Below are 18,002 nucleotides of genomic sequence, written 5' to 3' on the forward strand. Positions count from 1 at the left end.
TCCTTAACATTTTCAGTGGATTTGACAATTTTTTAATTTCTATGTTTGTTTTTCTTGTAGAGTGTGATAATTTTTCACGTAGTAATTACTGTTTTTGTTAATATGTGTTATCACGCTCTTTTTGTAAACCTATTTAAGGAGTTTGTAAGTTATTGTATTACAACTGATGAAGGTCTCAGACCAAAACATTTTTTATTAAACATTTTAGATTTTTTATTGAGTATATGTCTTCCTTCGCTCGAAGTTGTCCGTCCTCGTGTGCCACATTACTTCTCCTATTATTTATCGAGGTTTGGACTGCGAATCCTTTTGGATCCTTCTGGCGCAGCGTCTCTGTTGGCTCGAAGCCTGTTAACTTGTTATTATATATATATATACTTAATTATATAATGTGTGGTAGGCAGAAAAAAACAACTGCATATACATCCCTACAGACCTGTTTCGTGGTTGCCCAGTCATCAGGAGATTGTAATGATTGTGGATTTTAGGATAAGTGCTTCTCCTTACACAGGTTAGAATGTTATCCCATAGAATGTTAACCGCCTCCTGGTTAGCTCAATTGGTAGAGGGCCAGACTGTTGTGGGGGAGGTCGAGGGTTCAAGGGGATTTTAATTATCCCCACTCATCAGGGGATTAAAATCCCCTGATGAGTGGGCAACCATAAAGCAGGCCTGTAGGGATGTATATGTAGTTGTTTTTTTCTGCCTACCACACATCATACCCGCTCTACTATTTGTATCGAGCACTGTTTTACAGACACCAAGTTTAATCCCTCTATATAATTATATTTAGTATCATTTCAGAGATGAGTAGAGTTTCCAGCAATCTGATTGGTCGAGCGGTTCCCTATATGATGCTATATAAACCGCTCCACGCGGTTTATATAAATTGTTAAACTAAAATGTTAATAAATGTTACTAAAATGTTATGATTTTAGAAATTTCTCTTTTGTTCAGCTCCGAAATTATACTAAAACAATTATTCGCCTCAGGATTGGTGAATATTGTCGAATAATCCCCGAGATGAAGTCGAGGGGATTATTCGACAATATTCACTACGCCTTCGGCAACTAATTTTTAAATATAAACTAAGTTAAAATATCAAATATTTTAACTGAAATTGTTTTAGTATAATTTCAGAGCTGAACAACAGAGAAATGTCTAGTCATAACGTCTTAGTAACATTTATTAACTTTTTATTTTAACATTTTATATAAACCGCATGGAGTGGTTTATATACCGTCATATAAGGAACCGCTCAACCAATCAGATTGCTGGAAACTCTTTGCTCAGCTCTGAAATTATACTAAATATATATATTAAACTAAAAGTTAAAATATCAAAATACAATAAAAATCTGAGAAAATGAAAGTATCTAAAAATCTAAAATTACAACATTAAAGTAACTAAAATGTAATGTTCGTCACTTGTTTGTTAAATTCTCTGCCTCCAGCTTTTAAGCGCAGTAATAATAATAATAATAACACCTTTATTTAGACACGATAATGTTTAAAGCTGAACAGCTTGTGGGGTCGTGTGTAAATCCAAATAAACTCTAAATGAAACAAATTCAAATGATGATGGTTTTTGAGGAGAGGGGAAAATGGGAGTACCCGGAGAAAAATATTCAGAGCAGAGTAGAGAACCAACAAACTCAATCCACTTATGATGCCGGGTCCAGGAATCGAACCTGGGACACATTGGTGGAAGGCGAGTGCTCTCACCACTTCACCAACCCCTCTCCCTGTTCATTTGGAATCCCATTCCATTGTTTTGCGGCAAAATATTTAAAAAATTCATTTATGATTTGATTGTTGTAGGTTGAAGCAGCAAGACCTTATAGCAAGTATTCAGCAAGACCAAGCAGTGTTGGGGAGATACCATTCTTTGTTGAGAAGGTAAAGAAGAAGTAATTATTTATTATAGGAATACGTGAAAATATACATCTTTCTGGGTTTGTCTACACTCTCTATAAAATGATACTGCAGCAGCCACAGTAGAACTTCTGCTGCAATTTTGCAGTAGTTTTAAGTATTTCGTGAACCACTAGATATTTAAACCTCTCAAAAAGATTATGTTAAGTTTTATTAGTATAGGTAATAACATGATTTTGAGTGTAATTTAGTGTCAACAGGCACAAGTAAATTTTTCAAAGGAATTTGGAGTCTTTGAAAAGTTACAAGGTGCTTTTTCACACCAAATTGCATGAGAAATCATGTTGTTATTTGTTAATAATTTACATGAAAAAAGCATCACACAAAGTCAAGACAGGCGACATTTTGACAGCCCACATGCTATATGTAATTTGTGCTGGTGTACAACTTTGCACTCATGTTACAACTTTACACTTGTGTTGCATGAAAAATGCTCTCATTTTCAGCCATTCAGATGCATATAATTTTTTCATGTATATCATTAATCGGTTAATTCTATTACTAATTTTGTTTTAGATTTTTTGTGCTATAATAATTATACTAATAGGCAGTGAGGACAAGTATCTATGGAAGACCTGGTGCATGTTATCTGGACTTACCAGGGAATATGATTACAGAGAAGGTTGCAGCCTGCAAGGCAAGGTAAGCCATACAAATAATGTAAAGTTGACCAAGAGTGACATGGGACTGGTTTGTGATATTAGCATGCTGCAGGATAGATGACTGGTAAAAGTTCAAACCATTTTAATTACGTAAGAGCAAAAAGACTCTAAGACAATCACTAGGCGATTGTACATAATTTACGTGGAGTTACACAAAGTGTATGAAATGTTTTTTACAGGATCCTCAGTGGAAGAGAACAATGCTTGTGTATAAAGAGAGCTAAAATGTTATGTGACTTTAAAGAATCACATTTGGTTTAAATCATGAGAAATGTTATTTTTTTTTTTTTTTCAAGCCAGGTAGTGTATAAGGCTGAAATACATGTAGATGGTATTTTTTAAATGTATATTAAATGTGTTATTAAATTCAGACTTGGTCTCCTATTTAGTGAGGGTACTGTTACTTTGGAGACACATGATCTGTAGTTTAACTGTGATTAAATGGTAAAAATATTTTTCTTACTCAGGAAAATTTGCTGTTCACCTCCTCCACCCAAGTGTCTAGCAGATCCAGTTGCTGTTGACAAAGCTGTCCAGGTTCTTAGTGAAGCAAGTAAACCTCTGGCTATAATTGGAAAAGGTGTGCACAGTAAAAGACAGTAAATGTTGTATCTAATTGGATGGGTCTATTAATTGCTAGGCATCAAGAGACAGAATATTAAAAGAGAAAGAACATGCTTTGAAAGTGCAGTTACCCATTTTAAGAACTGTTTACCTCATTCATTTTACCAGGTGCAAAAGAGTGACAACAAATGCCACACTTCTTGCAAAGCTGTAGCTTTTACTTTAGGCAACTGTCTAAACCTATACTCTAAGGAGAGGTGGGTGTACAACAAGGCTGTACTTTAAGTAAAATTGAAGGGAGCCCAGTGCTCTAAAACTGTGAAATCCAGGGTGCCAGCATATGCTTTTTATGAAAAAGCTAAGATTCCTGAGTCACCTAAGAGCAAAAGTAAGGCACCAGGGGCCACTGGGTGCCACTAGGCCACAGTCCAGTACAAAGATCTGGAATTATTAGGTCCAAATATCACTTGTTAGCAGTGTTTTGGTTGCAAAAACCCTTTGACCCTTATGAAAGACTAGCATCTAATTTCTCCCTACGATATCACTCATGGATTGCACATTAAGGTCAGGAGAATAGAGGAAATGATCACTAATTAAAGAGGCTCTTGATTGTTAAGTAAATTTTCCTCGTCAGCACCTTATGAAATGTAGAACAGTATGGAGAATATGCATATTGATAGGAAGATAAAGCCTGCTTATGAGCTAAGTGGCCCATCAGGCGGGCTCTTTACTCTGGTTTCTGTAGCATGACGCAACTAGGAGCATTTCTACTCCCCCCCCCTGGGTGAAATGTTAGTCCATCACAGGGTTACCCCCAGGATTAAATTTGCCGGCACTCATTTTAAATTCTTCGTGGGTGAAGAGAGGCGCTGTGAGAGTAATGTGTCTTGCCCAAGAACACAACAAAATGTCCCCTGCAGCCATGGCTTGAATGTAGACCACTCAATCTCGAGTCAAGTCAGTGCACTATAACCATGAGGCCACCGTGCCTCCACGAATATGGTTATAAAGGATTAATTACACTGTCTACAGCTTTCTGGCCTCTTCAATTGTATTGTATTCATATTGGGTTCATAACAGGTGCTGCATATGCACACGCTGAGAAACCTCTTCAGGAATTTGTAGAGAGATGCAAGCTGCCATTTCTCCCCACCCCCATGGGGAAGGGAGTGATTTCTGATGAGCATCCCCTCTGTGTGGCTGCAGCCAGATCAAGGTAATTATCTCTAGCTATTCTTTTTAATATCAATAATATTCAACCATTGATTATATTGCACTGCATGAAATGCAAGCAATGATTACTAAAGCCTGTTTTTCATTAGTGAGGCAAGCTCAAACAAAAGCTTAACATTGTTGTGCCAAATAAAAATGATGGTCAACAAACCAAAGCACAAGCACAAGAAAAAAGAAGCACAAGAAAAAAGGAAACATTTTGATCCTTGTGCTTGTACTTATGCTTATATATGCTTGTGTCGAGGCTTTTTTCAGGGTGAAATAAGAGCCGTTGTGCTTGCATGAAAATTAGGCTTAAAAAATCACGACAGTTATAAAGTAGGAAGATGTCAAACATTTGTCCTAAGGGTGAGGCCAAAATAAAAGAAAGCTGAGTCTCCTATTGAGATTCAAACTTCAGAAATTTCTGCAATGGTGGATTTTTCTGGAAGTTAGTATAACTGCTTGCTCATTCAGTTGTTATTGATGTCCAATGAAGTCTAGCAGCATTTATTCTGGCCATATTAATCTTTCTTACATTAATGTATACTTTCGTCCCTAGAGCCTTATCTCAAGCTGATGTTATCATTGTGTTTGGTGCAAGATTGAACTGGATTCTTCATTTTGGAAGACCACCAAGATTTAGGGCCGATGTTAAAATAATACAGGTATATAATATTGTCATTAAATAATGGCGGAAAAGAAACTTTAAATTTATAGACCAATGTGAATTTTTCCTGCCATTTACCATAAGTTACATCTTTCTTCAATGTTTAAATCATAGAGACATTAGCTTGGCACCAAATACTTCACCTTAGTTCCACTTTATTAGTTTATTAGAGAAAGCATGTACATATTGTTTCCATCTTTTGGCTATATTCCAGGCATACTCAATGCTTGAGAAGATATGAAAATCATATATGTGAAAAAAAAAAAATCATATTTATATTCACAAACGTTGACTCATTACTTCACAGGTTTATTACGAACCAACATAATGACCAGCTTGTTATGTCTGGAAATGCATGCAGTAACAAAAATGGCAAAAATTAATTAAAATCATCAAATCTGCCAAGCTGATTTTGCCTTGAGGAATTTTATGAAAATTCTTCAAAATCGTTGATTCTGCCCAGCTCGTTTCGCTCTGATGAATTTGACAAAAATATGCCAATATTGCCAAACATGAACATTTACATTTCTGGACGTAAGAGAGCCATTTGTTTATCTTTAGATTGATCTCCATGCAGAGGAAATGAATAATAATGTACATGCAGAGGTTATGCTTTGGGGAGATTTAAAGAGAGTGGCAGAACAGGTACACCATTATGATGATAACTTTCTTCAGTCATTTATAATAATAGCAAGTACAGCTTTAAATGTATAACCTAAACTTTTAAAAATTGTCTCTTGAACTCCTTGCTAAACCTGTAACTGCTAAGAGTGACTAGCGTCTAATTTCTCCGTAGAATTTCATCTCTAAAACAAACATTAATCTAAAGTCATGAGAATAAAGAAAATGAAGCTCTTGATTGTTAAACAAAGGGCTACAGTAAACGACCCCACTCCAAGCTCTACTATTTGAGAATTCAATGCTATTTAATTTCATCTGTAGCTAAGGGATGCAGTTGAGAGAAAGTTTGGAATAGATCCAGCAAATCTCTGTGGTTTACCCAGCTGGAAAAAAGAACTCAAAGAAAAGTCTGATACAAACAAACAAAACAATGAGGTATAGGTACTATAACCGTTTGTTTCTGTTTTTGTTGTTGTTACTGATTTTGTTGTTGTTGTTTGTTGTTTGTTGTTGTTGTTTCTGCTGTTTGTTGTTGTTTTTGCTTTTGCTTTTTGTTTTTGTTCACTTTGAGTACGAAGTAGCTCCTTTTAGTGTTGGTTTTACGACACTTGATCAAAATTCACTTCAATAATATGAATTTTACTTCATCAGGAACTTGCCAATGAGACATCTGTTCCAATGAACTACTACCAAGTTTACGGTCAGGTAATTCGAGTGTTCATAATTTTTAAGTCATCTTATTAATAATAATGAATAAAGGCTGATAGTTTCGAAAGAAACTGTTTGGGGCTGCGTCGGTGGGAGTAACGAAATAATTTGGATATATCAACAAAGTTGAAATGGTAAATTGGCCACCGTAACGATTACAAAAGCTGACGTTTCGAGCGTTAGCCCTTCGTCGGAGTGAATTCGCTCGAAACGTCGGAGCGAATTCGCTCCGACGAAGGGCTAACGCTCGAAACGTCAGCTTTTGTAATCGTTACGGTGGCCAATTTACCATTTCAACTTTGTTGCTATATCCAAATTATTAATAATAAGTATGGTTACCCATACCATGAAAATTATTTCAGCTTCCCTGACATAAAATGATCAGAAGTATTCCTACTTGTCTGAGTTGGGCTCCTACCTGTCAGTGTGGCGATGCCTAGAGTGTTATTTGACTGGTGAAGCATCATGCTCATCAAAACAAGACAATGAGCCGGCCAGAACTTAAACCCAGATCTCTGGAATCGGATTGTAGTCCACACACCATATGGGCTTTTACATGAAATTTAATGAGTACCAGTTCTCTTTCAAATACAGTCCTAGTGACCTTATATGGTTCTGCAATGTGCACAGTGAGGCATGGTTACATAGCTTGTAGTGGGTGAATAAGTTTGAAGCACAGGAACATACTTTTCTTGGAAAACAGGAGGTTATTTATAATGGCACCTTTCTTTATTTTCTAGCTCACAAAGCATTTACCACATGACTGTGTTGTAGTTAATGAAGGAGCAAACACTATGGACATTGGGCGAACCATGATACCCAATCACCTCCCTCGAAACAGGTATGATGTCATTTAATTTTTTTTTTCTTTAGAATCTGTCATCAATTTGCTTTAACTTTGTTATTAATTTAGAGACTTATTTGCTTCACACGTGCAGTTTTGGCAAGAAAGTACTGAAACAAAGAGGCTCACACCGTTGGAAACTAACGCAGTCTCCATGTCATACAATTTGTTACGGCAACTCCTTGCTAAGACAAGTCCTTTATTTTAGCTCCAAAACACGTGAAACTTTACGCCCCAGCTGCTTGCATCGTGTGCCCGCGAAGACTTCGTGTCCGCTGGCCTACAGCGGGCGTAATACTGACACCCGAAAACCCTTGCGATACTAAATCCATCACATATCGTAACACAATTCACCATTCATACTCATACTTCATATTTTTTGGTAGAGAGAGAAACCCTACGATTTAACCATCTTGCTCAAGGAAACTTCATAGTGAGCCAGCTAGGACTCAAACTTAGTCCTTTGCATTTGGCTCAAAACCATTGAAAACGCAACAACCAATTAGAACAGAGGAAAACCGTCACGGGAAACCAATGAATTTCAAAGCGCGGGAAAACGAACGTGACCGTATCGCGATTCAGGGTTTTAGTTTTGAATCTGATTGGTCGAGAAAGTGGCGTGAGTTTTCTGGACCAATCACTTATCGAAACAAACCAAAACCAAAGCAATCCCAAATTACGTTCGACACTAGCTTAAAAAAAATGTATCATAACAAGGTCACCCTTAGCCTCACTCCTATTCAAAGGTTTGGTAACCACGCATGCAACTGTAAAATGGACTATTGCATCTCTCCAGTGGTGGGTCCGGATCCACAACGGGGCTCTTTACCACAAAAATTAAGTAATTGCACATCAGACTTTTAGGGCCGGGTATTTAAACAAGAACTACAGACCGATCAGCCTTCTGCCAGTAACGTACAAAGTCTTTTCACAAATCTTGCTTCGAAGGATGTTAGGTGCCTTAGATCAACACCAACCAAGAGAGAAAGCAGGCTCCAGGGCGGGTTTCTCTACCGTCGACCACATTCACGTTAAGTCAGCTACAAGAGAAGGCAAACGAGTATAAGATTCCACTCTGTTTTGCCTTTGTAGACTACCAGAAGGCCTTCGACTCCATTGAATTTACACCGCTTTTCAAGGCACTGGAAAACCAAGGAGTTGATCAGGATTATATCGCTATCTTACGTGACCTGTACAATGGTGCCACCTTGGTTCTAAAACTACCTAGGGACAGTGATAAAATAATTTTGGAGAGGGGAACTTGGCAGGGTAACAACGTATCACCTAGACTCGTTATATCATGTCTTCAGGATGCGATCATAAAGAGAATTGATTGAGAAGGCAGAGCCCTCTCTATTGATGGAGAATACCTCTCCCATCTAATTTTTGCTGACGATATCATCTTGTGTTGGCCAAGTCACCAGAGGAAGTGAACAGTATGCTCATTGACATCCATAAGACAAGGAAACCAGTTGACCTCAACATGCATCAAGGCTCTTCACTAAAGTGATGTTCAGTGACCACGTCAACAAGTCAACAATAACTGTCGATGGCAAGACCATTGAGGAAGCAGACAGCTATGTCTACTTTGAAAAGACATTGACACGAGATGGTGACCTACTTCCTGAGATTAGGAGAAGGACTGCACTTGGTTGGGCAGCCTTTAGAAAAGTGGGCAACATCATGAGAAGCCACAAGGCAAGTATGAAGATGAAGAGGAAGATACACGACGAGTACATTCTACCAGTAATGACTTACGGGTGCGAAACATGGGCATTGAACAACGCTATTGCAGAGAAGTTTGCGGTCGCACAGCGAAAGATGGAACGTATAATGCTGAACATTACCCTTGAGACCGAAAGCGAAACACCTAGATTCGACAAGAAACTAGTGTAAGCGACATCGTCAATGCTATCAGGATAGCAAGGCACTGATGGGCAGGTCACATAGTACGGCTGTCGGATAATAGATCAATCAATCAATAAATCAATTTATTTAACGTGGTCAGAACGCTTAGCTAAAAGCTAGTTTACAGGTACGCCACGAAACAAAAAGAGAAAAGGAAATTATAAAGCCTTGTGAAGGTATATAAATTTGAATAAATTGAGATTAAGAACTAGCTAATATTAAAATATAAGAATTTAACATGGTAGTCACCGAGTTGAATATATAAAATGTAAACGTTAAAAGCAGGAAATATAATTAAGGATAGATCCTCACCGCGCTAGAGTCCCGTGAGATCTAATGTTTCTAAGTAATTTTTAAAAGTAGTAAATGTTTGTATCTTTCGAGACTCGTCCGGTAAAGCGTTCCATAGTTTCGATGCAGCATATCTCCATGATCTTAACCCGAAAGTTGTTGATTTTACTATTGGGAGGTCCAGTATTGTGGTGCCCCCTAAGGTTATAAGTGCAGCACCTAACTGTTATAAGATCACGTAAGCTTTTGGACCATTAGAGCAAACGGAGTGGACCCCAAGAGATTGGACCTGAAAACAGGATCGTCTAAAAACACGATGGAGGGATGATCTCATCAGACAGCTGGGACCTGCATGGTCGGGATTGGCTAAAGTCAGATACCTGTGGGATCATTCCAGGGAGGGGTTCCTCCGCCAGAAGTGAATTTAGCCCTGATGATGATGATGATGATGATGATGATAATGATGATGATGATTTAAATAAAGCCTAGCCGTTGTTTAACAAAACCGCGCTCTGAACTACATTCAGTTGATCTGAATCTTTTATCTGAACATTCATTTTTCTGAAAAGTGTCAAGAAGGCCGAAAGCTAGCAGCGAAGGCAGTTTATTTAATTAAATCCGCCCTCTTTTAGAGAATACCTGAGGCATATTGGTTGCGTGAAACCGTGGTTTGGATTAGACCTCGTGTAAATAGCCGGCCTTTCGTGAGTCAAATTCCAGCACACAAACTATTACTATAATAAATTGCATTCATTGACTTTCATAGCATGCAATTTGAAAATATTTTCTTTGCATTTCACCCCAGGCTAGACGCGGGCACGTTTGGTACAATGGGGGTGGGGACCGGTTTTGCCATAGCTGCTGCCCTGTTAGCTGAGTGCCAAGCTAAAGACAAAAACCGCCCAAGGAGGGTGGTGTGCGTCCAAGGCGACAGTGCTTTTGGTTTCTCAGGAATGGAGCTTGAAACTGCGTGCAGGTATCGTACAGCACTAAAAATTTATAGATTAGGAACTGATTTCTCCTTATAATATCAATAGATTGTTAAGCGTACAGGTGTTAAGAATTTGAAACCCAAGCAAGAACGGATAGTTAACTATTAACTGAAGTGGACACTGATACTAGGGTGAATTATTGTTTTTAGTATAATTTCAGAGCTGAGCAAAGAGTTTCTAGCAATCTGATTGGTCAAGCGGTTCCTTATATGACGCTATATAAACCGCTTCACGCGGTTTATATAAAATATTAAAATAAAACGTTAATAAATGTTACTAAAATGTTATGATTTTAGAAATTTCTCTTTTGTTCAGCCCTGAAATTATACTAAAACAATTATTCGCCTCAGGTTCGGTGAATATTGTCGAATAATCTCTTCAACTTCGTCTCGGGAATTATTCGACGATATTCACCTCGCCTACGGCGAATAATTGTTAAAGATAATATAGCACAAAAAAGACTACCCAACTCATTTATTTTTTGCAACGATAACAATATTTCCTGGCACAAATCGCGCGCGAGGTGCTGGGGATATTCAAAATTTGTGTAGCCAGTCACAGCGCGCATTTAACGCTATCCACTGTTTTACTCTATACCAAGTCTAGATGTTCCACAACTGAAATTATTTATATTAGCGCCAAAAGAAGTCTTTAGCAACAGGTGAATAACTATTTAAGCTCGGCATCGAGAAATCTACTTCAAGTTGTTGTGGATTATCTCATATCAAATTCCACCTTTTATCTATCGCCTCAGATACAATCTGCCAATCATCTTCATCATTGTAAATAACAATGGTATCTACAACGGAGTGGACGAGGAGAGCTGGAACGAGTTGGGAGTCAATCCTGCAAGAAGGTATGGTCACATGGTACAAGTGACTGTTGCAAGATCTCACTGTTTGGTTACAATGTATATATGAAGTTCATATATTTTGAACTGCGGTATTAGATACGTATGATGCACGATCCTCGCAGTAGAGAGCGCTATTTATGCAGATTTTCGCTATTGCATAAATAGCGCTCTCTACTGCGAGGATCGTGCATCATACGTATCTTTAACCGCAGTTCAAAATATATGAACTTCATATATTCATCGTATCTGATTTATCATCACGGGTTTATTACGAATCAACTTAACGGCCTGCTCCCAGTTGGCTTGTTAGCTCAATTGGTAGAGCGCTGCACTAGTATCGCAGAGGTCAGTGGTTCGAATCCCGTACAGGCCTGATTTTTTTTCAGGTCTGATTTTCGCTATTGCATAAATGGCGCTCTCTACTGCGAGGATCGTGCATCATACGTAACTTCGAGTAATGTAACTTTTGTCACAATATGCCGCGTTAGTTACCATGGTTTTTGGTTGACAAATTCTTAGCTTAGAGATTCTTAGCTGTTGAGGGTCGTGAAACCAAACCAAAGTTAACACACAGCCCTCAGAAGAAAACAAAACATAACAACTATCTAGTAAGAATGTAAAGTTAAAAGACGTACACTGCTTGAAGCGCGGGAAAACGCGGCTGACCGAATCGCGATTGGTTTAGCTTTGAATCTGATTGGATAAGAAAGTGACGCGAGTTTTCTGGACCAGTCACAGAGGGAAGGAAAACAAAACTAAACCAATTGGGAATTACATGCGACAGTCAATTGAAAATTCTTTTACATGATTTGTGGTACGTAAAGAAAGATTATGTGAGTGTAAGTGTTGTTTATTTGTTGCTGTTTCTCTCTAGTGCACCTCCGACAGCTCTTTTACCCAAGGCTAGGTACGAGAGAATTATCGAAGCATTCGGAGGAAAAGGTTTCTTTGCAGAGACACCGCATGAACTGAAAACTGCGTTGGAGAGCGCTTTCGTCGAGACGGGAAAGAAAAGGAAACCAGTTTTGATAAATGTCATGATAAGCCCTTATGCCGACCGTAAACCGCAGGTAAAATAATCGGCAAATGCATAGATTGAGCAACCTCCAAGTTCGTCATTTCTAATCGGTGTCGACGGTAACCACCCCTCACTCTTTAACTCCCGTGAGTGATCAAGGTAGAATTTCTCCTTACACAATATCAATACAATGTCAAGCAGACGGGTGATGAGGGTAAAGAAAAATATCAATTGGTTGATAATTAGTTGATCCAATACCAAAATCTCCGAACTTATGAGGCGTGAGTGGTCCAGCGGTCAGTTGCGCTGGACTCTGAGTCGGATGGCCCGGGTTCAAGTCCTGGCTGGGGTAATACGTTGTGTCCTTAAGCAAGTCGCTTCGCTCACATTGCTTCGTCTTCTCGGATAAGACGTAAAGCTGTAGGTCCCGTCTCCTGCAGGGTTAGGGGGTAGGAGACGTTAATTTCCCACGCCCGAGACTACTGTGTGATGGATGTCCTCCCCTGGGGTGGGATGGGTGGGAAGGTGAGATCGTTACATGGACTGAAGCGGCTGCCAGAGGCGCCTGATAAAATGCTGACGTCCGATCTCAACCTTAACAACAATATGTAATGTTGTAAAGCGCTATTGATCAGCACATGTAAATATGCCCTATAGAAATTGGTAAATTATTAAATTATTATTATAACTGACATCATAAGAACTGTATGGCAGACAGTAAGAAGAATTGCTTATGAGATATTGTGAGTGAAAGAGTTCATCATTCCTGTACCAATTTGGGTCAAGATTACCTCTTCGATATTTGCCTTCGCCAGCAAGCGATTCTTTCCAAAGTTTTAACCTGTTAAAATTCACTTTCCATGGCCCTAAGAGTAAGTCAAAATGTCGTCACCCAGCTCTTTAATAGTCACCTCGCCTTGCTGTTCTGTGACATCTCGGTAGCAATTACAAAACAAAGTTGATGAAAGGGCGTGAGCCGTAAAACCGTAGGCGTTAGAACCGTTTTATCGCCGCACTTGTTCCGAGGGTCCTTTTTCTCTCTCTTAAGAGAAGGACCCTTGGTACAATGTTGTTTATTTGTTCCAATAAGTGAGTCGGTATGTTATAATTCAGCGCTAAATCACTTTGACATGGAGGGGAAGGGACAGTAGCTAGGTATTTGGTTACAAAATCCAATTAAGACTGTTAATTTTATTCCGTCGATACGTGAGTGGAAATCTTTGGAGAGAGCAAGGAGGAGTTTCCTAAAAACTACGGCGTCAAGGAGGCTAACTAATTTTACGTTCTACATTTGCTTGCAGGAGTTTTTCTGGCTGACACGCTCAAAGATGTAAAGTTGATTGTCGTGGGAAATCACGAATTTTGAAGGCAGTGCGAGATGAAAAGAAATTAAAAGGAACACACTGAAGTGGAAAAGAGGCCAGAGCTTGCTATTCTGAATCACAATCTTTCACAATCACAATAAGTAGCTTGCTGTGGGGTTGGAAAAATCCCGAATGAATTGATATAAGCTTTCTACTCAAGACGGAATCAATACTCAGCGATTAAATCTAATTTTTATGCTCTTCAAGCTGTATTGGCCGCTAAATTCTCATTAACGGCTGCTCAATTTTGACTTTCCCCCACCCCCACAGTTCACTGTACAAGATCGAAGCAAGCCTTAGTTAACCTTCCCGACAGCTTTACACCAGAGCTAGTCGAGTCGGTCGAGTTTAAACAAAGGCCCTGAAGATAGGCAATGCCTTGGTAGATATCCAAGGGAAACAGACGCTGGGTACAACCACATACATTGTTGCTTGAGTAACACTTTTAAGAAATTTGTGAATTAAAACGAAATGAAAAGTTGAATGTATATGAGAGTTAAAGCCCTATGAATGGAGTTTTCTCAGCAGGCGTCTTGAAAAACGAGTTATCTCAGGTGGCGTTGGTAAAGCTAAAGCGAAGTTATCAGAGATCGTGATGGTTTTGATTCACTACGACTTGTGATTTGTCTTGGAAACTCATTCGTTTAACTAATACTGAGTCAAACTTTAACCAATCACGACTGCGTTTTCATAGGGATCCCGTTCGCTGGCAAACGTTTTTCCCGCATTTATGGTCGTTTGCATGCATTTACGTATGAGGTCTTGTCAGTAAACTCCTTTTCCTGTTGACCTGCGCTTTGAATGGCTTTGGTGTAATTACGTTAGTTTTCAAGGTTTAAACGTACTTAGTCGAAAACCTCTTTTTCATTACATTCAGCTAATGCTTGTTATCGGACATGCTTTAATCACTACCTTGAAAGGTAAAGTTTGTAGGGAAAGAGAGTTGCACTTCAAAAAAACAAAGTTACGTAGTTAGGAACTTTACCTTAAAGGAGAATATTCAACCCAAAACAACTTTTTGGGCGTTAAGCATGCAAAGGGAATGAAAAATCTCTCCATCCACCGCACACCGATAAAATCCCGTATCGAGTGATACTCGTTTCCGACGGCACCATTTTGTGACATTAGACACACTTGCAGTTAGGAATTCATAATAGAAACAAACGTACCGAACCTCCATGCTTCCTCTAAGAATCTTTTCTCATTAACCTAAAGGTCGGTTTCGATTCTTTTCGGCACCTTATTCTAGAGATTACCTCTCACCGACGTATATGAAGTACCTATCTATATGTGAGGCCGCAGTACATTCCGCTGTACATGCGTCTTCTCTTTGTTTTCATTTGGCTTCTGACGTTGATCTTCAAAAAAAAAATTTTCATCAGTCGATCTTAGAAAATCTGGAAAAGACGTCTACCACAAAGAATTTACCACACAAAGAGACATGTCTGCCGGAGAATCTTGGAGTCGTGAAGTTCACGGAAAATTCAACGAACTCTTGACCTCGTTTGAAAAACGTGAGAGCGAGCTGACAAGATTGAGCGAGCAACTCGAAAGAGATCGGGCTGAATTTGAACAAGAAATGAAGACCAGGCGAGAAAAAGTGGAAATGGAAATTCAAGAACAATACAAAGATATTGACGAGACCAGGCGACGGATCGAAAAAGAAAAGAAAAGAATGGAAGAGGTGCATGAATTTCAGTCGTCACCTGTTCATCTTAATATAGGAGGGCATCGTTTCACAACTTCCCTTCAGACACTGAGGCGAGATAAAGACTCGATGCTGGCTACCATGTTTTCTGGGAGGCACAAACTTCTACAAGAACCAGACGGGAGTTATTTCGTGGACAGAGATGGCACTCATTTCCGGCACATTTTGAATTATCTCCGCGATGGCCTTAGACCTGATATGCTTCCCCAAGATGAAGTATCCCTGAGGGAGATCATAAACGAGGCGCAGTATTATCAACTCAATGATCTAGTGGCTGGCGTTGAGAATGTGTTGGATCCGCCGCCGCCGGCACCAGACTTCACCCAGGACGAAATCAATAACCTATTAGCGACCTTGACGAGACAAGCTTCCTCCAGCACCCGTCCTTCATCATCAAGTCAGCAGGTGCCTAGACCAGATTCAGGATTAAGCTCCTCTAGATTTAAAAATGCAGACTTTGTCTTCCACAACATGACCAAAAGTACTCTAGATTTCAGTGGTAAAAACCTGTCAGGTCTTTCCTTTGCACATACCACCTTTGCGCATAATGTTTCATTTGCAGAAGCTTGTCTGGTAAACACATGCTTCTATGGCTGTGAGTTTTCTAGTTATGTGGTGGTGGATTTCACAAATGCTGACATCTCAGGTGCAGATTTCCGACAATGTCGCTGTATACAAAGTGGCCCTAATGCATTCAGTAGTCTTGGGGGTGTCCCAGCAGGTACTGGTGGTTTTATGTTTGGCTCCAGCTGTTCCAGTTTTACACAGCTAATAAAGACAGGTCATGTCAAGTTTACTGGTGCACGGCACATTGGTACCAAATTTGAGCCACATATTATTGATTTCATTAGTTTTTGATGTAGAGGAGTGTTAATTTTTTAATTACTACGCTTCCTTGAATCAGCACCCACCCCCCCCCAGCTGCAATGTTAACCCTTAACTCCCAGAAGTGATTAAGATGTAACTTCTCCCCATAATATTCATACATGATCCAGCAAACAGGTAATGAGAATACTCAAACTTATCAGGTAGAAGTTGTTACCTTGACTGAACACCAAATTCTCATAACCAATTTACAAGGAAATGTGTAGCAGCTAGAGGCGAAAATTTACAATCAGATCTTGAGAGTGAAAGGGTGAAACAAGAATCCCTTTCAAATGAGAGTCCCCCCCTCCTACTTCACTTTCACAATAGTAGGGATACAAGTTATTTCTATCTCCATGTGCTTGCAGAGTTTCTATACATGCTGTACTTGCACTAACTTAAACATGAAGGCGCGCTATAAAAGGAGCCTTAGGTCCCACTGGACCATTTGTCAATCAATCGTCGTGTGATGTAGAACTCTTAGAGTCAAGTCAGCTTGAGCTACAGCTACTCCAAAGCAGTGAACAGTGGGTGCATTCCTCAAAATTGTTTTATGTCTTTATGACAATGCAAGAATTTTTGAGATTTTGTTTCCTTTCTCCAATGGAAACTGTCTTTATTTGTGGCGGTAAATTTGAGATCGAAGTAGGTGGTTCGCACGTTACCTCATGCCACCATGCTGGTGGAAGTAAACAATAGATATCTCATCAGCTCCTTTTGTTTGTCTACCAGCATTTAAATTTGACCCACACACGTCAACAGTGAGTGACAAATGAGCCTAGGTCTTCCCAGGGAAGACTTCCTATATAGCACGCCTTCATGTTTAATAAAAACCCTCCACAAATAAGTGCCCCTCTTCCAATTTGACCAAAATTTTAAATAAGTGTGTGGGTGCATATTCTGTGAAATACAGTATTTGTTTTTATGTATATTAAGTTATTGGTCCATGCCACAGTAACACTAAAGAAGCTGTTGCAAGTGACATTGTGTGAAAAAAAAAAGTCTTAAGAGACTTCTGATACAATGCCAGATTCTCATTTCAAATTGTCTCGCATTCCCTTGAAAATTACTCAGGGAGAAGTTGATTTAACAAAAAACCCCAAGTTTTTAATTTTGATACAGTTTTTGAATTTAATTGTGAGATGATATAAGTTAAAAAAAAATCTGCAATGAAATTTATATTTAGAATTGAATTGCTTTTGGTGATAAAACTGCAAGCAACTAGCATTTTAACTTAATGATTTCATTTAAGTATTTAACAAATACATTCCATGTTGCAATGGATCTGTTCAGTAATGGATGACAAATGATATCAAAATGTGGCAAAAAGAAAAAAGTGGTACATAAGGCCCAGTTCAGTGTGTCACTGATACAGCAAGTGGTTTGATATGTGACCGATGTTCTTTCCACATTTTGAAATCTTCGGTAATCTAAGTACTGAACAGATCTATTACAACCTGGAATCTATTACTTTTTTACAATAAAGAAGCAAAATTTTGTCCATGGTGACATCAGCTATGCATCTGCCCTCCAATAGGTTGCAAGTAAAGACCAACCAAAATGGATGTATAATTCATACTTATTGTTATCTGGTTCACCTTGTCAGGCTCGCTGAGAAGTGAGAAATCTTATTTTTAGTTTTTCATACAAATTCTTTTAAATTTACCCGGAAACGGCGGTTTGGTGTTAGAGACAAATATATGGAATATCAAAATCTTAATTTGCGGCTTTTTTCGCAGGACTTCCTTTCTCAAATTTGATCGGTAAACTGGTAAGTCTGGTATCTGTA

The 18,002-nt window shown here is 38.9% G+C and overlaps 2 protein-coding genes across 5 annotated transcripts in view; both read left to right on the forward strand.

Moving 5' to 3' along the window:
- The window catches only part of LOC111333468 (2-hydroxyacyl-CoA lyase 1), a 19,004-nt gene extending 4,875 nt beyond the window's left edge, over window positions 1–14,129 (forward strand). For 2 of the 4 annotated variants that reach the window (XM_088741601.1, XM_088741603.1), the window contains 14 exons: window positions 61–81; window positions 1,821–1,898; window positions 2,482–2,576; window positions 3,064–3,176; window positions 4,241–4,376; window positions 4,935–5,040; window positions 5,604–5,687; window positions 5,985–6,098; window positions 6,315–6,368; window positions 7,112–7,212; window positions 10,220–10,390; window positions 11,161–11,262; window positions 12,134–12,329; window positions 13,579–14,129. In XM_088741601.1, coding sequence (XP_088597727.1) covers window positions 61–81; window positions 1,821–1,898; window positions 2,482–2,576; window positions 3,064–3,176; window positions 4,241–4,376; window positions 4,935–5,040; window positions 5,604–5,687; window positions 5,985–6,098; window positions 6,315–6,368; window positions 7,112–7,212; window positions 10,220–10,390; window positions 11,161–11,262; window positions 12,134–12,329; window positions 13,579–13,611 — 1,404 coding nt within the window. In that variant the 3' untranslated portion in view covers window positions 13,612–14,129. The remainder of the gene's footprint in view (window positions 1–60; window positions 82–1,820; window positions 1,899–2,481; window positions 2,577–3,063; window positions 3,177–4,240; window positions 4,377–4,934; window positions 5,041–5,603; window positions 5,688–5,984; window positions 6,099–6,314; window positions 6,369–7,111; window positions 7,213–10,219; window positions 10,391–11,160; window positions 11,263–12,133; window positions 12,330–13,578) is intronic. The other 2 variants (XM_088741602.1, XM_088741604.1) reach the window with 1 other exon arrangement.
- An 805-nt stretch (window positions 14,130–14,934) lies between these two features.
- On the forward strand, window positions 14,935–17,717 carry LOC111333460 (uncharacterized). Its single transcript, XM_022939028.2, has one exon. It carries the CDS (start codon window positions 15,083–15,085, stop codon window positions 16,205–16,207), a length of 1,125 nt encoding a protein of 374 aa, XP_022794763.2. The 5' UTR covers window positions 14,935–15,082; the 3' UTR covers window positions 16,208–17,717.
- Window positions 17,718–18,002: the final 285 nt, after the last annotated feature.

Source organism: Stylophora pistillata, chromosome 12 (assembly GCF_964205215.1).
Source record: "Stylophora pistillata chromosome 12, jaStyPist1.2, whole genome shotgun sequence".
Lineage (NCBI taxonomy): Eukaryota > Metazoa > Cnidaria > Anthozoa > Scleractinia > Pocilloporidae > Stylophora > Stylophora pistillata.